Source organism: Hippoglossus hippoglossus, chromosome 15, assembly GCF_009819705.1.
Source record: "Hippoglossus hippoglossus isolate fHipHip1 chromosome 15, fHipHip1.pri, whole genome shotgun sequence".
Lineage (NCBI taxonomy): Eukaryota > Metazoa > Chordata > Actinopteri > Pleuronectiformes > Pleuronectidae > Hippoglossus > Hippoglossus hippoglossus.
Window position 1 is genome coordinate 3636674 of NC_047165.1, and position 25651 is coordinate 3662324.

The 25651-nt window shown below is 41.8% G+C and overlaps 1 protein-coding gene across 1 annotated transcript in view; it reads right to left on the reverse strand.

The window, feature by feature from the left end:
• LOC117775156 (pro-neuregulin-3, membrane-bound isoform) overlaps positions 1-25651 on the reverse strand; it is a 296027-nt gene that overhangs the window by 22351 nt on the left and 248025 nt on the right. The window contains exons 4-5 of the mRNA XM_034608063.1: positions 10684-10707; positions 97-199 (exon numbers count right to left, since the gene is read on the reverse strand). Of these exons, the coding sequence (XP_034463954.1) occupies positions 97-199; positions 10684-10707 (127 nt within the window). The remainder of the gene's footprint in view (positions 1-96; positions 200-10683; positions 10708-25651) is intronic.

Here is a 25651-nt window from a genome sequence, read left to right on the forward strand (position 1 = left end):
CAACTTTGTAATAAAAGAGTAGAATCTACTTGATTTACTAGTAAACCAGGGGTTTGGATGTAAACACATATATTTCCTGTGTGTTTATGATCTCACTTGTTGCGGCAGTAGAGGGCCATACACAGCGTTCCCAGGAGGCTGATCGTCATGGCGATGAATGTGATTGACAGCACCTGTCTCTTGTACACCTCTTTGCTCTCTGTGGGGAAACAAAACAGAGGAAGGAGCCATATTACATATTTGAACAACAAACACCTGGGAAATAAAGTCACAGATCATGTACATATCCGTCAACATGTGTGTTTGATAGACGTCGGAGGAGAGGAGAGGAGAGAGAGAGAGGGAGGAAGAGAAAGATGTGTGGTTTTGTACATCTGTGTGAATGAGAGTTAATAATATATAACATTCTCACCATAACACAAAATTAAATAGAGTTTTGAGATTTGTATTCATCCACGTTAACAGGACCCAAACAGCCGTTTTAATTTCATCAAACAACCAACCGCAGTGCAACAGCTCTCTGCAGATTCGTTTCCTGTACACATGTGATTACTTAGTGATAAATAAACCAAATAAAACCACAATTCACAAACAACTGTTTACAATTCTCCCGCAGCACCTGCTATTCTTAGTTACAGCTCATTTGATCAGCTCCACCACATCGAGTAATGGTCCGGTAGACACTGACTGCCGGTGAAATGGATGCCACATGTAATGGAGCTCGAACACATGGAGACAAGAAGAGTTATGGCGCGGACGGACATCATTAGTGGAGAAAAATGGAAGCTGTCTTGTTTGCTACAAGTAAATCATAGTTCCCTTCACATGCATTAATAGACGATCAATCAAAGTTTTATTAAGCGTCGCTCAGACCTTGGAAAAGCATGACGATGACACGAGGTGTTGGGGTTCTGCGTTGAGGTAATTGAAACAAATTATTATTATTTTCTTTTTTTTTTACTGGGGATGGTTTTCAACAGCCGCTTTAGTGCAAAGAAGATGAAGTTCTTAACCACTGCTCAGAAAATCACTGCAGGAAACAACCACAAGCTCCTTATGGGACATGGAGCAGCAGCTGCAGCCACTGTGTCTTGCTCAAGGGCATCCTGAGCATTATACTTATTCACAAACACGTCAGGATTTTCCAGGCCTGTTTGGAGAATTCAAACCAGGGATCTCTTCATCACAAGCTAAAGGGATCACATGTGCAGTAGATCATCCATAGAACCTGGAACAACAGATGCCACGGCGCCTGTTAGTGAACTGTTAGAGCAACTCCCTGTTTCTCTCGCTTCATGTCTAAGTTCTGTTCAGCGTTGTTTTGATGCCAGTTAATCAGCCTGAGTCATCACATTGGCTCATTGGCTATAATTATATCATTAGAGGGAGCTGGGGGTTCTCCTGTGAGAGCACGGCGAGGTCGGCTGCAGGGGAGGCGGGGAGACGGAGATCAGGAGGAGGTGCAGCAGGGAGGTGGGATGTTGTGAGGATGCAGATTATTTCCAGCGTATTGGACGATAACGAGTGCTGATGTGCTGCTGCAGATCTTTTTAACCTCTTTTGACTCAAAGTAAAAAAAAATAAACCCCCGCACCTTCTTTCATATATTTTCCACCAACATGATACACATTGAGTATTTTACATCCGGCATCGTTTTACTTTAATGAGAAACTGGTCAATTCAAGTCAGGTGGATTTTAAAATCATAGCAGAGGTTTTTCTCAGGGCACATTTCATATAAAGCGAAACTCTTTACATTATTAACCATCACTCCTGCAAGTTAATATTGCACATTCCATAAAGACCAGAGACTCACACGGATCAGAAATAAACAGGCTGAGCAGAGAAGGCGGACATATCTTAAATTTAAATTTAGTTTGCTGTGGGTCACTCTGGGTCACGGTCATTATCCATAATGGAACCAATAGAATCTGCTCATTAGACCCTTCTTGCCTGATAAGTGCCGACGTCTTTTAAACCTCATTCCCACAGTTATTTAGTCCGAGCTGAGATAACCCGAACCCACCAGGGTTAATTCCTCAGACCTAAAGAGCTCTCTCCGGAGCCACATAAGCCTCAACGTACAGCTGTTAAGAGTCAAAGTTTACGCTGAGCTTATAAACAGGACTGAATAATATTAAAGGCTGTTTGACAAACTGTGTCGTTATCAGCACAAAACACTGGATCAAGCAAAGTTTCAACAAAAACCACAATATGTAGTAGAAAGTTGTTAAGTTACACAACAGTTTTCACAGGATGAACGATAAGTTAACCGACTCTGATTTGTAAATACTCATTATTTTAAAGCTGTGAGAAGAGAAATTACTTTTAAAGTGTGATGTTTGGAGAAAGGTTCATGTTGCGTTTTTATAATTTAACAGTAAAATAAAATTTGATTTGCTCATGTCTGACTAACAGTCACCCTGTTTGTTTTAAGGCCCTTGTGACCTTGACCTTTGAACAGCCAAATCTAATCAGTTGATCCTTGAGTCTGAATGAAAGTCTGTGCCTAACTTGAACAGATTCTCTCGAGGTGATCCTGACATATCGCGTTCACAAGGCAGAAACATGTGGTCTGTGTGGTCAAAGCCAAGTTGACCTCTGAACTTTGACTTCAGTTCATTCGTGAGTCCAACTGAATGTTTGGACCAAATTTGAAGACATCCCCCCCCCCCCACCCGCGAGGTGTTCTGTAGATATTGTCTTCAGAAGAATGGGATGGACGGACAATACCTCCGTCTCAGCCCGTTAGCACTCCGAACAGTGATTTATGTGGAGGACATTGACAAACGATGCATCCTTACAATAGAGGCCTCACATCAGAAGATGCTGTCGTTCTGGAGGGAATTCACAAACAATGGTTGTTTATTTAATTTGGCAGATGTGTCAGAGTGCTGCTCTCGTGTACGGAGAGAGATGATGGAAGAAAAGCAGCTGGAGTGCAGATAAAAAAAGTTCTCAAGGGCAGATTATGTCGCCACCGAATAAAAAAACACTTCACACGAGTGTTTTCATGGTCGGCTGAAGTGGAAAATTTGTTAGATTGAGACTGTGAAAAAAAAGTCAAATAAAGGATGGTGTTGATGATTTGGCGAGAAAACTCACATCAGCAGCACTTATGTGTAAGATTGTCTGAAATAATCACACAATAAGAGCACATATACACACATTGAGCACTTTATCAGGAACACCACACTAATTGGGACAGAGCCCCCCCCCCCCTCCCCCCCACTTTGCAGTCAAATGGCAGATTCCTCTGAGATTCACAGAATTTCCCCCCAAAACATCACACCACCACCACCAGTCTGGACCGTTCACACCCGACAGATTCAAGCATCCAACGCCAAATCCTGACTCCGCCATCTGCAGCTTCATCAGAAATCCAGATTCCCTCAGACCGGGCTGCATTTTTCATCTGTCCAGCATCGGTGAGTCTCAGATTTCTGTTCCTGGCTGACGGCGGTGGAATCTGAAATTGTCGTCTGGTTTGGTTTCCCATCAGTTTAACGCTGTAAATACTTTTCAGGAATCCTCAAACCAGGTTCCTACAAACACGCCGAGGTCAAAGTTACTGAAATCCCATTTTTCGCCACAGTCTGAAGATCGAACAAAGCTCCGGACCCTTTTTCTGCAAGACTTTTTATTGCGGCCACGTGATCAGCTGGTAATTGCGTGTTTAAAACTTGTTCTTAATAAAAAAGCTCAGTCCTTATAATCACAAAGACAAGTTTCCTGAAGTTTGGTATAAAAGGCTTGCATCAGAATTATGTTGCAGTCCAACAGTTCCCCTCCTTGTTTGCACACATGCACCTGCTGTTTGCACTTGATGTGAATAAATCACACGTCTCCAGAGAGTGAAAGAAGGTTCATGTTCCACCTGTGGGGCGCTGAGGTCACATCTTCGACTTATTTTCCACTTCAAACCTCCAGTCCGGCCCCACACATGCACCGCTGGTCACTTATTTACAGCAACATTACAGAAAATATGATTAATATTTTACTGTGAAAGCAGCAGCAGCGATACAGAGGCGTAGCTGTGACCTTTTCCGTATGTATGGATTCTTATACATTCAGAACGTGTTTACATTCTGCACCCATGTCCCCGTACAGACAAATCGATAAGTGATGGAATAAGTGTAGAAATACCCCTGAAGCAGCCGTATATACAATAAAGATTAAAGCCTCCAGACTTTATTGCCTTGAGTGTGATATTTATGACTTATATTTCTTGACATTATGCCCAAACATATAAAGATATTACTCGCTGATGTGCTGATACAACACAACGGCATGTCCTTAAGTATCTGTAAATCACACATCGCTAATAAAAGAGAAATGCATTCATCCATATGTCAAAGAACATTAAAGGGTCGGTAAAACCCATTTTTAATAAAGGGGCAGGTTACAGATATTTTCGTGACCTCTGACAAAGAGGTTGTGTTTTCATCTGCGTTTATTTGTTTGCAGCGTCGTTAGAAACCACGTAAGAAAATTTACAAGATATGTTCTTGTAATTTTGGGCAAATTAAACATTTTAAGGACTCAAACCCTGACATTTTTAGAAGGAGGTTTTATAGTAATTTATTTCTCATCTATTAACACAAATACAAGAATCAGTTAATGTAAAAAACTCACAAATACCCAAAAATAACCCAAAACACGCAAAGTTAAGGTGGTAAACTCCAATAAAACACTGGTTTAAAGTACTTTAAATATTTAATTCACCCAATATTAAGAAAACTTATATTTTAAACCTTCTTGTCTTGTATCCTTGTGTTTCTAGTGAAGTGCAGAGATAAAATTGTGAATTCTGGATGTTAAAAAGTAATCTAATACCACAGATACAGGAATCACCTGCTAATGTAAGAAATGCACAGAAGCAGACGCAGAAACTCAGACGTAAGCGGAGTCGACCAAAGTCTCGCGACCGACTGAGGCTGCGTTTGGACGGCGTGTCCCTCGGGCGTGCCGACGCTGGACGCTGGCAAAACTGTCACAACTGTTTCTCTGCCACGAGAACATGTGACCTTAACGCTCAGCCTGAGATTCTGGTCAAGTTTGGCTCCTAGTCCGACGTCACTCTAGCTGCTGAGTTGCACAATCGTCCATTCATTATCATAATTATGGATTTTAATCATCCATTAAAACATGTAAGAAGTTTATTCTTCATAAAGCATCCCGGCGATATGAGGCTGTGTGAGTCTGGGACATATGGATGAGTCAGACCGCTGGCAGGCGCTGACACTGTCAAGGTCTGTTGCAAATATTTGATTAAGGAATAAATTGTGTTGCATTTGTACAATTATGAATTAAACATTGGCCTTTATTTTGAGGGCAATAAAGTTTAATGTTTAGTGGCAGCACGTTGGAATCGACTCAAGGTTGTCATGGAGTTTGGATGAATGATGGGGGGGGATTAAAAAGGTCAGTGTTGAATGACCGCTTCACAAAAAACATATAAGCCAAAGATAGTTTGAATCCTAATCTGCAGATCGGCATCATCACGGATCAATAAAGTTTCAAGTTTCAAGATTTGCAGCCTCTGGGCAGAAAGAGTCCGATTTCATGTCTGTCTCTCTTCTAACATCAGATGAGGTGAGTTATACTGTAATATAAAAACAGAACAAGATATAATATCACAATAGTCTTGACAAATTATCCTTCAGTACTTTGCATGGTATCTTGATTTATTTGTTTGGATGACAGATCTTACCAGATCAGTAGTAATAACATCTCAGTTATTACATATCTATAATGTTTTTGGACTGACGTAGTATCTGGTCGTATTTTCCTATTTACAAGCTTTGCTGTTTGGTATTTAATTTTACTTTTAGGTATTATTTAACGAATCATATGAAGCCAAAGTATTAAATATTTATCATGTTTCTCTTACACTCGATATTCATATTATATATTTATCTATATCAGTCACTTTAGTGCGATCGTATGCTCCTAAAATCCTCGTTACCTCAACTTGTGTTTACTTTTTTAATTGAAGATCTTTGTTATATACTTATATTTGATCATATATGTTTTTATTTGTATATATTCTCCTTTGTGATTTGAGGCGATGTTTTGTTATTTTGCTCAATGACAATAAAGGTTCTTGAATCTCGATCGATAAATACTCGGAAGTCTAAAGTACTGAGAGAAATATTACTGAACAGGGAGAGAAGGTAGAATCACCTAAACAACATGCTTCTGTAGAATCAGAAATAGCACAGTTGCCTTTAAAGTGTCAAGTTACAACTAGTGAAGTGGTCTTCCTCCCGTTAAGGCTCATTTCTGCAAGTCGGACGTTGCAGGTTGACTCTCATAACAGGTCAGCAGCTGCCTGTAGTAAAAAACCTTGACTCGCACATCACTACTGGCTTCGCTCTGTGAATAAAACCCCCCTCTCTGTGCTGAAGGCGGCTACGACTGACATGGAAAGAAGAAGGAAAGGAATGACATAAGAAGTGCAAGGCGAGATCAGAGGGACGGGATCCTCCAGTGACTGCCTCACAGCAGCATTAGACTCTTCATGTGTGGAGTGCAGACTGCTGAGGGCGGATAAAACCTTTATTTATGCAGGTCTGCTGTGCTAGAGTAAGCATGCTCTCTTGGCTGGTCATGGTCCTTTTACGCTATTATTCCGATGGCTTTATTTCCCCATTTACATACTGAATATATTAGGTGGCTGAATGGGGCTATTGTTTGTACTGGTAATCTTCTTTCTTTCTTTTTCTGTCCACATATTCTCCGGCTCCGTGGTCTGGAAAAAGGTTATCCAAGCCTTCATTTCCTTCTGAGACTGCTGTGTGTTGTTATATGTTTTGGCATTAGCCCACCGACCTGCACGGCCTGCACGGCTTTGTCTTTCCAAGTTTCCACTGTGGAATCAGTTTGATGTTAAAGTTCAGTTTGCTTATATCACTTCTCAAATATTTAACCCTCAAAATCTCGTCCAGGTTTCCAGACATCTAAGGAAACTTGACCTTAAACCATTGGTCTGTTCGTGGTCTGGGTTAACAAAGCTGAAATAAAAGGGCTGCAAGGACAATACAGACTTTAATGCCATTTATTGAATTGCCTTATTTATCAGAGTTTGACTTTGCCTTGAAAGTTTGATCAACTACTCTTGGATTATGTCTTTTATAAATAAGGCAACTTGACTTTTTTAACAATCGAGGACAATTATCAAGTGACGGTGGCTTTTTAATCTTATCTTTTAAAAAAATTTAGAAGCTCCATATTAATGCAAACAAGTTGAATCGAAGACAGCTGGACACTTGGAGGAGTTCCACCTCTGATCCACAAGGATCCTTCACTTCTTCACTTTGAAGACCAGAGGTGAAACCTTTTCCAGTCCAGTTGCCCTCGATTCAAGACGTCTTGTGTAACTGCGACTGACAATCTTCACAGGCAAGTTGAAATATTAAACTTTCTTTTGATTTCACCAAAATTGGGATCTCCGGACCTGGACCAGCACGTCTGGTCCCGTGCACTCTGTGTTACTCTGCAGCTGTTTGCACAGAAATGACTGTATTCTACGTGGCGGCAGCACCAACACCAGTTTATTAGAAAAAGAACAAAGCTGTGACCCAAAGGAATCCAAAACTCATTCACAGAGAATCTCTGGAAAATAAGAAAAGATGGAAGTTGTAAGACCTTTTGATTGAAACGTTATCTCAGAGAAGACATGACAGAGCGTCTGCGTCTGTGCTACGTCTGAATGTCTTTCTTCTCCTCTCTGGTTTTCTCTTCCCATTGTTTTGCAGTCATGATGCATCTCAGTCCCTAAGTTGTCAAAGTCAGAGTGAGATGCAAACTTTTTTAACCCTAAACTCCACATGTTAAGACAAATGAATCTTTCTAATCTGTCTGTAGAACGCATATCTCAAGAACCCTTCATCTTATCAGCCTCATACTTGTCATGTGCGCTGTTACAGGCCCAAGGAAGTGCAGTGTCAAATTTGCAGAGGTTGGAGATTGTGTCAAAATCGCTCCCATATCATTCAGATAATCAGATCATATTTATCTCATCATATCTGACTCAACACGGTTGTTGCAGGTGCTGATCTCTGTCATGGCAACAACATTGCTCCTCTGTAGCAGTTTGGCTACAAAGTAAAAGCATAACATTTGTTTTTTTCGTTGCTGCAATGCTTTGTATCGAGCTAAAGTACAGAGATTTTATTTTGAAAAGGCGTGATCTCTCAAAATATGATTCTGGTTGATCGTGGACGCACAACTGCTTCACTACAGACAAACCAGGTAGGATGAACACAAACTTTACTCTGCACCATAGACTGTTCAGAAGTAACAGTTTATTGTGTTTGAGGACGACTCACTAAGGAATAATTCAAACAACATTACAAACATGCAGGTTTAGAACGGACCCTGACCTGGTTACATAAACGTCCACAACGTCAATGTCAGCTGTCAATACACTGAAGATCTAATATACTCCAGATCTAATATACCTCAGATCTAATAACACACAAACAGAAATGTGTGCACCCTCACATCCTTCACCTTTGCTCTACTTTGCCAAAAACCCGTCTCCTTTCAGCACAGACACACCTTGAACCCTCTGGACAGAAAATGAAAATCAACATGACTTAAAATCCATCCTGCCTCAAAAAACAGCTGCCTGTAACTCTTTGCTCTCACATTGATTTACAAGCAGGTGGAACATTTTCCAGTCAGAGTTCAGTGATCTCTGATGGAAAGGAAATATTGATGTCCACATAACCGACCGACTAGATACAGTGAGACCGTCTCCTCTCTTTTTTTTTGGCCGAGCAGCATAAAACATGTACGAAGAAGAAGTCGTGATCCAAGTATTTTTAAAATATATTCTCAGTTTAATAAAGACCTGGGTGGGTGAAATACTGGGTGAAGAGATCTCAGGCTTAAGACACTGATTTCTTATTTCTAATTTTAACCCCAGATACGGACTCTATTGAAGGGGGATGGCTAATTCTCTGTAAACCACTGGAGTGGCTGTGGGAAATAACTCCAGCACCACTGGATTAGTGTGTTTAGTTTAAGCTCAGTATCAAAATAATGTTTGCACAGCAGGTCTAGTATTACAGAAACGTATAAGATTTCATACAATCCAGTTATATTTGTAATAACATTGAGGTTATAGGTGGTGGTGATTTAATGATTTGACTGTAAGACCTGATCTGATGTTCATGTAAACTGTACATTTATTAAAGGAGGATTATTTATCTTAGCAGAATAGTTCGACCTCTTCCTTCTATTGCCTAGATTACAAGCCTTAAAAGTTAAAGATTGTACTTTTAAACAAGGGACCATATATATTTAGTTATTTCTTACTATTGACAAACGTCTATGATAGAAGATTTTGAGTGTATCTGCATTTTTGATCGAGTGCCTCAGATTCTTCTCCAATTTTCCAGGAGAATAAGCTTCCAAAGTGACAAACCAGGGCCGAGTGTGGGATGTGCTTATCTTTCTGTGCCCTGCTTAACACAAAGCAGGGGAAGACGTTGGCACGACTAGAGACGTTCGCCAGGCAAAGGAAACTGTGGCAGCCTGAACAATGTTGCAGAGGCATTAAACCTCTCACTGAATATAAATGGGAAAACCTGAGAGATAGCTCGGTGGAAAAGATCATCTGTCACTGCCAAGTTTGCATAGTCTCAGCAAAAAAAAAAGAGGAAGCTTTTGTTCGTGGGACTGCAGATGCAGCCGCGACGCAGCAGAGAAATAAACGCTGCACTTCTGGTTTCTGTGGAATTTTACTTTGAGAACACAGAGGCAATGATGAAGGCCATTTTCCTAGATGATGCATCGCTTTTCTACGCTGTCCGTGTAGGAAAAGGGCCGGGATTCCACCGAGTGAGCGAGTGACGGGCTCTGGTTAAAGTTTGCCTGTCGTTAACTAGTGCTCCTCAGCTGTGACACCAAACAGATCCAGGAACAGGAGAGAGAATGGATCTGGGCAACAATGAGGAACGAGCCTCTGGCAGTCCACCCTGCACAGCCTCGCAGGCGTGTGCAGGGGGAACCCACAAACGTCTGACGCACAATCGCTGGAAGAATCTCATCCAACTCCTGTAAGTAGAAAGTTAAGGACTTTGGTAACACGCTTTTGAACATGTGCCGCGCATGTGAGCACATAGGCGACGCACTAATGAGGAGCTCGTTTCGGAAACGGTGCCAACAGCATAAAAACTCCCTCACTGTACCCCGCCTTCCCCGCCGCTCTCACTGTTTCCAAGGAGACTGCAGCACATTGGTATTCTGAGGGGACACTTCACAGGCAATCGAGAGAGAAAGAAAGCGAGGGAGAGAGCGAGAGAGCGAGAAAGAAAGAAAGCATAAAGACGGAGATGGTGCAGAAAGCAAATGTGTAGAGAGATAAAGACAATAGCTAATATTTAAAAGATATACAGTGCGGTGTGTGCAGAGGAGGAGGAGAGAGAGAGATTGTGTGAACACACAGACGCTGTTTGCATTCACCACAGCTCTGTTGTTTCCACTTCACATGATATAATGGTGCCATATGTGATTAAGCACGACCACGTATGACATGTGCTGGGTGTCATTAGCGATGCGTGCACTCTATGTATGGAAACAACCGCACATCACAACACGGGAGTCAGCACGGCGCCGTGTGATGTTTACATTTGTGACTCATGCAGACACGAGATGAGAGAAGCTTCCTTACCCATAAACTCGATGCCCAAGTGATCTGTTGTTCCAGGCGGAGGAGAAGAAGGGGGGGAGAGAGAAAGAAAATAAAGTTATTATTAAGAATAGAGTGCGTTAGCATTGTGTCACATTTCATCCCCAGATCATCGCTGACGTTGTTTTCCTTCATGTGGGGATGCTGTATCCGTACTTTTATCGCTTGTCACATGGAGTCAGAAGGAACATGCTAATAATGTTACAGGAAATGACACACAAACACACACACACACACACACAGACTACGCAACATGTACAAGTATTTACCCTTTCACTGTTACAACATAATACCTCCTTATTTGTTCTAATGTCTTTGTAATGACTATTCCTATAAGTTTGTAGCACATTGATTTACTAAATTCACATTTTATTCTGTTCTGTTTTACATTGTTGTGTCTTTTACTACTTAATTATACTGGATTATTTACTACACAGGTTTCGTGCAAAGGTTTTATACATGCTTATGCTAAATAACATAAAATATACTTATACTTGAATGAAATCGGATCAACCCACACCCACAGTCCTTGTTAATGACATTATCTGTGATTTTAAAGTGATAAACTCTTCATAATGAAAACCTAACACCGTTTGTTTTTAACCTTAACTGCACTTTTAAGATTCCTGTACTGATTGCGACATTGCATCTCTGAAAAACTGTCAGTCTCGTCATGAACCAACACTCACTCAGATAAACACACAGGATATAACTGCTGAACAATCAGCACAGTGGCCCCAGTATCCTTGATGTCTGAGCAGCGTTAATGTGGGAGCCTGTGTGTGCTCTGCTGTGTTAAACATATCAGGGACACAAGCAGGTCTGAGGTCATTTCGGCTCCATGAACGCTTTGCATTTTGACAGTAAAACCACAATTACATTTTTGTAGCAATTTTCCAGCTGAGTGTAAAGTACAGAGGCTGCTGAAGGTTTCTGCTTTCAAGGGAAACATCTAACACATGCACAAATCGACTGCTGTGCATCGGAGTGCCACTAAAATGCACAAATACAGACCTGGATAGACACGGTTTCACTCAGCTGATTTATTTTTCCTCCACCATAGTTTTTTAAGCCTTGAGGCAATTTGTGGCTCTCCGGATAAGTGAGATGTCTTATTATTGTTTCATCATCAGCTTCTGGCATCAGTGTAAAAACAAGCAAATAAAGTAGTAATTGAATGAAAGTTCAGCCGTGACAAGCTCTGCTTTCAAAAGCCTGATCTCTGCGGTTACAGGAGATTCCTGCGGCTGCACAGGACGAGAAAATCACCCTCACGGACGGAGGAGGTGCTGATGTGACACCGCCGGCTCCTACCACACCGACAGAGACTCTATCTGCTGAGTGGCCCTGGCCTACATCTCAGAGTGGGCGAGCTGGTCTTTCTAATGTGAAAAGCTCTGTCCAATCGGCCCCCGATCTTATCAGGCGATGTTAGCACGGATGTAAGCGGATCATTTTTCACTTTACCCACGACCCAGAGACCTCTCTGCTCTGCCTTCTTCATTTCTCCCTTCAGAAACGCCCCGTGATGCAGGACAGGAGAAGATGAACACGATAAACGGCCACTCTCACACGGAGGCTGACGGAATCATCTGCATTCGACAAATGTTTACCAACCGCTGAATAAACAGAAATCCACACTGCTGGATATTTATAACAAGGTAGAAAACCCAGGATGAGGAGATCAGCAGGTCGAGCTTCAGATCAGGTAAAGTTACAGAATGGGACAAGTAAATTATAAACATAACGCAAACCAACACAACCACATTTAGCAAGACTACTTTTTAAATACTGTGGAAAAGGAAATGCACTCTGATTTATTTGGAATTATTCATATAAAAAGAAATATTACACTTATGTGAAGTGTAATAAAGAAGTACTAGTACATTAAAATATCTGAATTCTTTCTGAAACATTTATAAAACTTGGCTGTGTTGTGCATTTGCCGGTACAGTCCCAGGATTGGGAGCCTGGTTTTTTTTACGACTATATCTTTTTACCTTTATTTGCAGTTTGGTCCAGAGTTTTATTTGGAATCTTACAACACAACCATATATATAAAACTATATAAGTTAGCCTGGGCGACCCCGTTGACCTCCACAGAGACACAAGGAAATGTGATGTGTCCTTTGGAACTCTGCAGCTCCGCAGCCCCTTCGGGTGGAGCTGTAAGTGCTGCTACTGCCGGGGTTAGCAACTCAATTTCCCATGGAGCTCAATGAGTAGAGCCTCGCACTAAAGCTGCCAAGGTTGGGGATTTCATTTTCTGTGTAGCTTGGTGGCTACAGCATATATCAGCGCCAGCACTGTCAGGATATGAGCTCCAGCTCCCATCGGGCCGCCCATACTCAAGATGTATGCACTGCAGCTACTGTAAACCACTTTCGATGGAGGGGCCCACGGTGTCATGGGTTAAATATGCTCTGTGGAAACTGATGGCCTTTGATTCACTGGATGACCAACGGATAAGGCTGGAAAAACACCGCATCTGAATTCATAACGGGGCTGGAGCGGGAGATACATTTTCATAAAACTGAAAATCTATTCAAATCTGTGAAAAGTAGAGGCACCACTAAAAAATGTTGTGGAGAAAAAACGGCTTTAGCTGCTTTATTGTCAAAGCTTCAGCTTTAGCAGCGGCAGCAGAAGCATTCGGATCATTTATCTACATTTACAAATACTGTATAAATATATAAATATAACTCTTGAATTTAATAGTCCATCCACAATCCCAAAGTTTCCAAAGACTGTATTTGAGGGGAAATCATCTAGAATAGAAAGGTGCAGTCATACAAACTCTTTAATTTGAATATTTCACTCAGTGTAAAAAAAGCCATATAATCATCACTAATGCATTAACATACACGCAGCATTTTAATGTTGTGGCTGGAGGAGGTGAAGCTCCACTTTAAATAATGTTGCCTCGTTTAACTTAAAATGTATTTATTTATAAAATCATTCCAGGGACAAGTTTCAACCATAGACTGCAAACAAAGAGGCTTCAACAGATCATTTTACTTTCAAACAAAGCAGGATACGGTGAAAACGTTTTGTATATGCGATACCAGGAGAAATTGGGCATTGTCTGATAGAAGGGGTGGAACGATAAACATAAACGTGTGTGTACAAGTGTTGATTTTCAGATTTCGTATTTAAATACATCCAAAGCTGTTTCTAATTCGCTTTTAAAGATGTAATAATGTCTGTATGAGACCGAGGGAACAGCCCAGTGCTGCTAAATCTCCTGTATAACTCTGCTGTTTGTGAACATAGACAAACACATAAACAGACTGGAGAGCCCATTAAAACGCCCTTGAAATCACAAATCCCTCCAATTTTCTATCTGCTCGGGAAATTAAGCCACAGAACATACAGGAACTCACATGAATTATAAAAAGAGCAAAGTGGTGAGAGTGTGTGGCAGCAGCCTGAAGCAGAGGGAGGTGTGGGTGGCAGGAAGTCAGTGGCATGTCACCGTCCTCGCTGTGGACCCATGGGTGAGTGTGTGTGTGTGTGTGTCTGTGTGTGTGTGTGTGTCTGTGTGTGTGTGTGTGTGTGTCCCATCCACTTCCACCTCTGGAGACACAGCCTCACAGTGAAGACAGATTTGATGACCTCTAATAGGTGATTTACTGACTTCACTCATATTTCCCCATAAAATAAATATATGATGAAATTAGTGGTGATGACGTGACATAAATAAGTCTCATAAGAATTCACAATCGCCCTCGTGTGCTTTATGTTTTCACGGATTACCGTGAAACTTGATATGACACATACTGATAGTTAAAATGATAACATATAGAAGATAATACCCCCCCGCACACTGTCTTAGTAACGGTGATATATTTATTTGTGACGTTTTGCTGCTAGACCTTCATCAGGGAAATGGTTTCGAACAAAGGGAAGAAGACATCTTTGTCCGTTCTTTAATACTGATATTAAATAATATATATGAGGTCTACAAATCTGATGTGCAAACTTTTAAGACTTCATATTTCAATATGAAGGTAATATTTAGTTTTGATCATTTCACTTTTCCTTGCAGTTTCTCTCAATGCTTCAGTATTTTTTTTTATAGTTGGGTTGATTCATTGATCTTCTATGTTGTATCAGGAATTGTTAAAATAAAGATTTCCATATTTAATAATTTCTCCTTCGTTCCGTTCTTTGCGTGCTGCACCTAATGGGAGGATTCTGCAGTAAAAGCATTTCCTGTGTTATTACAGATGATGTTTGTGTGAGTGTGTCTCAGATTACACTGCGACACAGACACACACACACACACACAAACACACATAATCCTCGTGTCTTCTACTTCCGTCTGTCAGATAAAAAAATTCTTCTCCAGGATGAGCGAGTGATTGCATCATGTTCCCGTCTCTGACTGACTGATAGCTTCACTCCCCACGTGTGGAGAGCAGAGAATATGCTACGTGCTATTTCCAATTAGCGCTTGGCACTCTTTAGAGAGCCGGGGAAATAAATTGATATTTTGACAGATGGCGGCACTGAAGGAGGAAAAACTAGATGATGGCGCTGCGGTGTCCACTGTTCAGCCTTGATGAAATTCCATATTGTCACACAATCATGTGACGCAACAGAACGAACCGGGTTTCGCACGTCGGCGCTCTGTTGCTCCGCGTTACACAATATTTAGCTGTTTGCTCCACTTTGCAGGTGAAGGAATCGATTGATATCACGGCTTGTTTCTGTGCAGTGAAGTAAATATAAATGTAACAGGAAGCACTTATCTTCATTATAATTAGGACGAGCAGTCACAGCAGTGATATTAACACTCGCAGTGCAGCTACTCCGTCACATGGGAAACATATTTACTTCATCCTGTGATAACCGCTGCCTTCAGGTTTGGATCTGCAGGTAAAACACTGGATTCTAACCTCGATGTTATTTCGTACAAAAAGCTTGTGACACTCACACCGTCAGATGTTAAGAATATGAACAGATTCTGCCCAAAAGTGGTTTAGTAGTTTTTCTAATTGAATTTTTTTTAGGTCACGTGTTGTGACCTAATTGTCGAGAGAAGCGTCAAACTATTCTCCAAACTATTTGCAGAACGCTGATCTGAGTCATCGTTGAAGTTGAACCTCGTCTTTAACTTTCATCCTTTACTGTCTCTCCTCTGTTTTCCTCCATTTCTTTTGTTTTTCTGTGCCTGCAGCAGTTGCTATAGCAACTAGAGACCATCTTGAAATGCAATCACACCAGCGGCAGCGCCCGTCAACATGTTGCTGATCAAAATGTATATTCAGTACTTCATACTAAATCATCACATATATAACATGATTTCTCAATATAGTACTCAAACTCAGCACTGACACACAATATTATATTAGAATGCAGTATTAAATACTACATTATTACACAAGCATTCCATATTAAATACTACTTTATTTCATTAATATAGTAATACATAATACTTTATCAAACATATACTCAGTAGTAAATACTACTTTATTTCATGAGCATAGTAATAAATACTTCATTACACATACTCAGCTGTAGATACTACTTTCTTAGATGAGTACTCAAGATTAAATACTACTACTTTACTTCCTAAAACCTGCTGAATACAAACAGTACAGGAAGCAACAGGAACACGACAGACAGACTGAGATGGAGCGTATTGGAACTGGGAACAGAAAAAAAGATTTAGAGCTTCACTAACCAACTTTCTCATATAAAGGATTATTCAACTGTCTCAAGTGAAATGTGAAACGGAGAATTATAACCAACTTTGCAGTTTATACAAAGCTTTTTACTGTCGTGTAAATTACCAGTTTCGTTTTGTGACACGTTTACTGCACAGATCATCCAGCAGGAAGCAGTTTACTGATTCAGAATAAAAACACAGTCTCAACCTGCCGATGGAAAACCTAAAGAGATGCAGCAAATTTAAATGTGTTTATTGAGCTGCAAACTAAATCATGTGAGTGAAGGACGATTTAATGAATTCATGGTGGTTTTAATGTCACATTTCTAATGAAATCAGACGCTGACATAGAGTCAAACATTTGGAGCAAACGGTCGGACGAGGGTGAAGTTAGTTAGTTGAGGAAGGTGGAACAAGCGGCAGCTACAAAGAAAGATGCTCTTCTAAACAAGAGGAGCTGAAAACGAGGGTTAATACTGGACTTGAGTTTATTTCCTAAAGTAAAATGCAGGACTTTAGGTTTAGAATTATTATTATTATTATAATGTCACCATCTCCCCCTTTTTAGAATCTTACCTGCCCACATCTTTAAAATATGACCGTTTCTTCGCCATGACACGGTCCATTAGACACACACACACACACAGTGTCACCTCCATGCGACGACAGTAACCTCCCTCACATTATTTCCTGCTCGCTGCGCAGCATTAAAAGCAAAGTGACACAAAATGAGACAGAAAGCTCCAAACACACGAAGCTGCTTTTAACCGACTTTGCTTTTGTTTGGACTTGTTGGGTTGAAATCACTTTCACTCTCACATTTAATCGACGGATTCTTTCAGCGCCGCACAAGGTCGGATTTTACATTAGTGATGTTTTCTTGGGAGCCTTGACGTTAAATAGCTGCTGAATTGGATTCATAAATGTGACTGTTTATGAAAGCAGCAGAAAGAAGTTATGTGGAATCTACAGAACGAAAATGTAAGTGTCGGATAAAGCTGGTTAATCTGAAGTTTGGTTTTGGATTGAAATTGGACTTGGTATCATTTAGACTTTGAGTAATTGGTCCAATCTGTGAACGCTGCTGTTCATCATCTGCACTGTTCAACAGGGGAGGGAATAAATAGTCGGTGACATCGTCTGAATCGCCGTGGGAACGCCCAGAAGCAGCTGTCAATCATCATCAGGGTCGCATCACCGACGTCTTCATCTCTGGCCCTTAGTACTAAACCCACACACTCACATTATATTACCAAGGGCTTTCTATTTTACCTTCATTCACTCCGTAATACCTCGTACCCTTTTTATATTTTCAGCTTTTACGGTTACGCATCATCAATTTGCGATGTTCAGTGTGTTCCCGGAGTTATTTTATGAATTGATGTGATTTGTCATTTCGATGCAGCCACTTTTCCCTCAACATGACTTTTGCGCTTCTACTTTAGTCTGCAGCTTCTCTGCGATGTCCTCTCGGAACGGCTTTAAGAGAAAATGACCGTAAACCAGCGGTGAGCTGCAGGTGAAGAGTGGAGGGGGAACAAGCAGCAGCCTCAGTGGGAGGTGAAGAAGAGTAAAAGCAGAAGAAAGTGTTTTAAGCGTTAGAAAGAACTGGACTGTGGTCTGTTATTTATAAAGCAGAAAGTAATGGGGATGCATTCTGGTCGACTGCTGGTGGAAAATACTGTTTTCCTCTTCTGGAATAATTTACTCTCTGCATGAAAGGCACTTCCTACTTCTTTTACTTTCCACTGTGACTTCGTGGATAAATAAAGATGGACGACACGTCTCCATTTCCCCTCATTATACCGAAATGATACCAAAATATTCACGACGCACCGATAACGCCATTAGGGGCCTGCACCAGGAAGGTAACCCACAGAAAAGGTGTATTACAGGTAAAAAGTATCATAATATAAAATGTTTTTTTAAATTGTAATGATTGTATAATGATGTAATGATGAAAAGTCTATGACTCAAATAACTGTACTTTGACTTTTTAAGTTTGGTACGTGTCCAATCCACTAACATGGAGGAGGCAGGGTTTATTGCCTATACTGCGGCCCGGCACCAGGGGGCGATCGAGATGCTTTGACCACCCTCTTTGGAAGCTCTCATGTCGTCCACCTTTACAGTCTATGGGTTAAACATCTCAGTGGTTGTGAGGAACAACGAGTATTAACCGATCACTGAGATAAAACAGTAACTGACCCCCCCCCCCCCCCCTTCACCCGCCTCCTTCTTCCTCTCCCATAAAACATCTTGAGAAAGAAAACTCAAAGTTGTGAGGAAGGCTTTAAGCCGTATGTGCTCCCTTATCACTCGCCTTGGTTGGGAAATTCTAATTTTGCTCCCGTTTCATCAGCTTCCAGGGCAACGAAAAAACGATCTGTCAAAGAGATTACTTTTATTTTGATGTGATATTTTATGCCCATTAGTCACCATGTAAATTGCAGCTCCCTAATTACTCTGTAATTCATCATTATTACACATCGCAAAATTTTACAATTTCACATCAAAGAGAACTCAAGTGAAGTAATTTCCCTGCGAAACTGTGACTTATACTAAGCTAATAACATGCGCTTAAATAAACTCATGTACGCCTCATGATGATGCGTCATGGGAACAGAATGCACCTGGTAATGACGCGTGTGTCCCCTGCAGTCGCTGCCCTGATGCAATGACAGCTGCACAAATGTAAAAGAAGAAATCTGGGCGGCCGGTCTTCAGATGTCGGCGGTGCAAGGTCAGCGCGTGAATCACTGACGCCTCTGAGGCGTTCAGGAAACCAGGAGGACGGAGAGAGAGACGGGAGAGACGGGAGGGACGGTGGCTTGCCGAGAGGGCTTTGCAGGGATGAATGAGTAAGAGAGGAGGAGGAGGCAGAGACGAGTAAACTGTTCCCAAAAGCCATGAAATGAAGGAGGAGGCAGGAGGGAGGGAGAGAGAGAGAGCGAGAGCGAGAGCGAGAGCGAGTTCGGGTAGTTGTGGTAAATGATAGCAGAGTTTTAGTAAGCAGAGCCTGCAGGGCGTGGACGGCTGACAGAGAACAGAGGAGCCTGATGGAGACGTTCAGAGGGAGAGTCATGACTCAGCAGTCAGACACATGTATTCACACACGGCTCCAGACTCATTCTGTCTATTCTCTGTGTCGTTACCTGTAAATAAGACAAAAATGTCGGATAAATAACCGATTGCACTGATCTCAACATTTAAGGTAAATGGATTCATCTTGTTTTCCAGGAAACTAACATGGAGAGTGGACTATTTCTTTCCTCTATAAACTTCCTGTATATATATTTGATCCAGTGTTTCTCACCTCATAAACACATTAGAAACAAAACTTATTAAATTTAAATAACGTTTTTAATGCATCGTTTTGTTTTTAAGGTGGACCTGTTGTGCTTTAGTGCTAATAAGGGATTCATTATGGATCCTAAGAAGCAGTCAAATAACCACAAACTGAAAAGTGTAAGGTCGGCTATAATTTGCAATATCTACAATTCCAGTGTAATTTAGCAGTTACAGGCATTTTTCAATTTAAGTGTTTTAAAACTGCTGTTGTGTGTAAATATCGTAGGCACCTGCACAAACAGCATTCAGTGATCCATTACTGTTAAAGCAGCATTCATCACGTGTGTCAACAACCACATTCTTCTGTATTCAGCTGCACAGCGACGAGGAGTAAACACACATTGTTGAATTCACATTCACCCGGCGCGTTGCCTCTCTTTGATCAGATGTTCCTGATCAAAATTCTCCTTGGATTTGTAACTGACCTCTCCTCTTTTAAATTTTTTATGATCACTGATATGTGCTTTTTACTTTTTGTCAAAGATCCAGACGCTTCCCCACACAGCCGCTCGTTTTTAACACCGACAGCTTCACGTCCCCCCCCGAGCCTCACAAGTGCTTCAGTGGTAAGTCGCACAATATTGTCTCTGCAGCAGACGAACAGCTTTACCACAGGAGCCTTGGATCAGCTCTTCTCCGCCCTCTGTGCTCCATCACCTCATTAAGGCCTCCATGAGAAAAATATACATTCATACACACTTTCATACACCGACAGTCAAACCGCTGTTCATGGGCTGGATCCTCCAGTCTGGTGCATGACAGAGGAGCAAAGAAAGGTAACGTGAGGATAGCTGCAGTTATTTTTACATCACAGCCTTTAAAGGACCAGTGTTCCTCTTGGCACGGTGCAATTTAAAACTGCCACGCAACCCGAGCAGTGATCCTTGATCAGCGCTCTTGTTCCTGGAGGTTTAATGACCACAAGCGCTGGACTAGAGCCACATCTAGGTGGAGGAAAGGCAAAGCGGCGTATCTTAATGTGCACAGACACTGGGTCCCCGGTCTTCATTCAGGCTGAGCTGAAGGGTGGGGGGGGGGGGGAGATGTGTGGCGTGATGGATTCAGTCTTATGAAGAGAATGAATTAGAGGAGGAGAAGAAGAAGAGGGCTCTGAAGAAGAGCAGACCATGATAGAGCAGAGGGCGCCCATCGATTCTGATGCAACTTTATTGTGTTGCGTTATAATAATATTCATGTATTCATTTTGTCTAAGTGTTTTATCTTTGTCGTTCTAATGCTCATGAATTCTTGAAGTCTTTGTAGATTTAATGGCAGTGAAGAGTTTTGCTGAAGGGTCAGGAGAGAAAAACAAAGTACTACTGTACATAATAATATGACGATATAAGGATGTATTATAGTCTTGTTTATTGTAAGTGTAAAGCATTCTGAAAGCCGAGTTTTTGCCAAAGTGACAAATAAAGCTTTACCGATGCAATTATATGTTTGTGTTTCTATTTATAATCATATTTGCATGAATATAATACAGTTTTTCTTCTGTATTGAAATGAAAGCTGTCTAACGCAGACGGACTGATTCTGAAAAACATTCAAAAGGACCCTGCATGAATAAGCATATATGTAAAATTATTAATTTGTTGCATCCTCATAAAGAGCTTATCCTTTGAGGGGGGGCTGGGGGAGCTGGAGCCAATCAGCTGACAGGATGGACAGGTCAGCAGCAGATAACAGGTCGGACACTTAGAGACAAGCAACCAGTCACTGTCACGTTCACACCTACGGCCAATTAAGAGTTTTCAATTAACCTGAACTGTGGGAGGAAGCAGAGCAGAATGACAGGAAACCACTGCACAGGGAGAACATGCAAACTCCTACGTCCTACATATGAGGATTAAATAATAATTCAGACTGATGACTTTACATTTAGAGAGTAATATAGTTGGGTTAAAGTTATATATATAAATATACTGGTAACGCTCTGTAAAAGGAGCATTAAAAATCGTTGGCACGACAGTTTGAAGTAATTTTTCTCCTTCGGCTGATCGACCATTAGCTTGTTCTCTCACCTGTGTTCCTGGCAAGTTGTCATAATCACGTTAGTCGGCGCTGGCAGGTTTTATTAGGCTGGCGTCAGATGAGACGTTTGCTTAAACAGGTAAAGTTGCTCTGTAACAAGGAATCTGTGAATACTGATGTGAGAGGAGCTCTTTTATCTTGGCTGTGTGCTCTGCATCCATTAATCTGACAGGTCCAAACAAAAGGCCTGGAGAGGATGATCTGCTTACGACTTACTTCTCTACCTGGAACCCACCAAATGAAAACAGCACAGGAATGAGGAAGCACTGAGGAGAGGAAAAACAAGGCCTGAAATCAGACGGAGCAGATTGAAGCCCAGAAAAGAGAAGGGAAAAAACCTTAAAGCTTCACTAACCAACGTTTATCAAATAACAGATTGTTCAACTGTCTCCGGTGTGACGTGAAATGAAGAATTAGAACCAACTGTGCAGCTCCACAAAGCTTCTTTAGTGTCTTTTAAATGATCGGTTTGGTTCAGTGACACATTCACAGTATCTACAGTTTAGATTCAGTCTTATCAGCCGTGTTTCCGGCAGCAGGAAGCAGCTAATTCAGAAAAAGTCAATGTAAGCAACCTGCGGGGAACAGCTGTCCGTCAACACGTCAAAGAAGCGCTGACAGGAAATAAAACATGACAGGAGGCAGCAACAGACAGATGTTCACAGCAGCTCAAACAGGAATAAAGAAAAAACACATTCCAATTTTTATCACCACTCAATTACCTTTTTTTTTTTAGACATATTTTTCTATGACTTTTAGTTTTTATTATTCGCCAGAAATATTTTGCGTCAATGTATTATTAGCCTAATAGGTAAAGCTAGGGTTTTGCCTAATGCATCAAAGTAAGAATTTTGTATGTGTTTATTATGTGCAGTCATGCATTTGCCATGTTGTGATTAATATTGTAAAAATGATGATTTATCTTATCTTGTTCTGCACATGTTTCTGTTCAGTATGACACTACCAGACTTTGTTTAACTTATTGGTTAAGGTTTTTGGAAGCTCTGCTAAACGTTTAGAGATTTCAATAAGACATCACATTTATCTAGTTAAAATAAGAAATACAAAATCTGCCTGTAAATTATGTAAAGTGAGTTTGTCGCTCTGTGTCTCTATTGTCAGGGAAGCAGTCGGCTGTGGGGCGGAGCCGGTCCACCGACACCCGGCTGCCAAACTTTGGCTCATGCAGGACAAAATACATAGAGGAAAAAAAAAGTTAAGGTAAAAAAAAGTAAACAAACTTGAAGCAGCAAGAGCTGGAGAGAAAGGGAATTGAAAAAGTGTAGACAGACATGAAGAATGGACGGAGAGAGAAGGAGAAGAATGTCCCACGTTGAGACGAGGCGGGAGAATTGCACTGTCTGCCACTCCGGCCTGGTTATTAATGACCTGTGACTGGAGGGTGGGTGCAAGCAGCGAGCATATCAGCCCGCTGCTCCGGGATAATCTGCATCCCACTGACATATTCTTCACTAAGCACCGGCTGACAAGACCCATACTTCACAATAAATTGGGCCTTCCAGTTCCATTAGGGCCTGAATGTGGGCACAGCCCGAAGTCTTGATCAGATGCTTGGAGGAAAACAGGGAGAAAAAGCAGTGTGGTGGGAAAGTAAACCACCAAGTTATTGTTTTAGTATTCAATCCAAATCCTTCACTTGTGTAAATATTGTCAGCAAATCACACAGGGGGGTGCACGCGGGATGAATTACCGCGATCCATACAAATTTCCTCTCTTTTGATTGCTTGCTATCACATCAGTAGATGCACGGAAGGTAAATTGGTTCCAGCAATCAGTAGATATTCATTAAGCTCCGTCGCTAAAGTCGTTTTTTTGTTTTCCACAGAGTTCACGCGCCGGAGGAGCATCATTTCAGAGCTGGTTCAGCTCCATTTGAAAAGAGATGTACGCAGAGTGGATTCTGTTGTTGTTGGCAGAAGGAGAATATAAAAGGACAGAGTCAGCCAATCTCTGACGCTGCTAATGCTACACAGACGGCAAAATGCATGCGTTTGATTGGGACCAGCCAATAAAATCAAGCACAAATCCCAAAACTTTCAGGGTTGTAATTCTATTCGGAGGCTATTGTACATTTAATTCACCCAGTTTGGGTCTGGCGTTTGTGAGGATAAGGTCACGGCGAGGACAGAGACACTCGCAGCACGTCTGTGTGTAATCCAGCTGCAGCTCGCAGGAGTAGCAGTTAAACAGAGTGTGCGCTCTAATGCTCCGTGTCACTGGTGGTAAGCCGGGCGCAGACTTCGGTGAGGACGCAGGCGAACACGGAGCGGCCCGGCTGCAGCTAATTAACGTGCTGCGTGTTCCAGAGGAAGCTGACAGCAGCGAGGTATTAGATGCAAACTGCCAACGACCCGCTGTGAACCTGGAGCCTGAGAGGCCGCGTGCAAATGACGCTGCCACTTTCAGCCGTGGATGAGGAACCTTTAATTAGCGCGTGGACAGGTGAGCTGTTCCACAAAAGACCACCAGCGACTCCCTCAGCCGGGATGTGCAGCCCGGTTAATGTGTGGATAAAGATAACGCACCAATCTCCACGTGTAGGAGACGGGGATTTATCACAGTGAAAATGGATAAACACATGTTGGGAAAGGGAAATTTCCATTGGCAACGGTCCTGCATCACTTTGTCTTCCTGCAGCGAGGTCAGTTTGTCATGCAGCAAGCAACGCCATCAGACAATGTGTGAAACTTGGCAAGCTCAGGCTGACGGAGCTTTCCATGAGACTCTGCCGCCGCCATCGAACAATGTGTCACCCGCACCGTCCTCCTGCCTCCCCCTCGCTCTCACTGCCGAAAACAAGTGCAACCGGGGGAAGTGCAACCAAAACGCCAAGAATGAGATCTTGTCCCCGCGAGGTCTCAGCGGGAGTGGACAAACTGTACGCGACAACAGACGGGTCAAACCTGTCTGGGAGGAAACCCATGCAACAGAGTGGTTGAATTGCAATCACACACCATTCATACACAACTGGCACAGGGGCGATTTGGAGAGTGGATCCGGGGATCGAACCGATGACCTCTACCTCCTGAACCACAGCTGAGAAAAGGACCATGAACCGTACTTCTACCAGAATGATTTTCTAGAATTTATCTGGGATGTTTGTTTATGTATCTATTACATCTATTACAAACTATTTGTTGTATTACTTATTGTGAATCACTTTGTACTGAAAGGTCCAATATTAAGTGTATTATTATTATGATGATGATGATGATGACGGGGATGATTATTGTTGTTATTTATTTATTTTACGCAAGTGTATGTTATTTTATTATTCTTTTATTGATAATTATCAACTGATGGATTATGCTGCTAATTCTAATCCCGGGCGTCCTGCATGTGAGTGCAAACAAACCGAACCTGCAGCGAGGGAGAAGAAGCTGTGAACAGTATTAATGTGTAATGGATTCTTTTCATGTGTTTTCAAAGAGACCTGCTGTCAAAGAGAGAGACTCCTTCTTTTGTTGTTTTAATTGGAGTGTGGATGTGAATGTTGCCATTTCCTTCGCCCTGGACATGCACCAATTAAACCAAAAGAAGCCTGTGCAGCTCCAGCTCCACACAAAACCACCGTTATTATCTCCATCACTATAAAATACTGAGTTTTGCTCCGGTCTGGTAACAGAGAAACTCCGGCCGGCTCAGACCACCACCTTGCTTCAGTATCTTAAACCCGTCAAGAACGCAGACTTGACAGTTCTTTATCCGTATCCTGGTTGGTTGGATTTATCTTGCCACAATTAGTTAGTGTCAAGTGGAGGGAGGCCGGTGCCAGACGTGCCGAGCGTTAAGCCACATGCTCGTCTTTTAGATTGTGTGAATTCAACAAGATGAATCCTGAGAATCTGCTTTAACCTTCCTAACGCTCTGC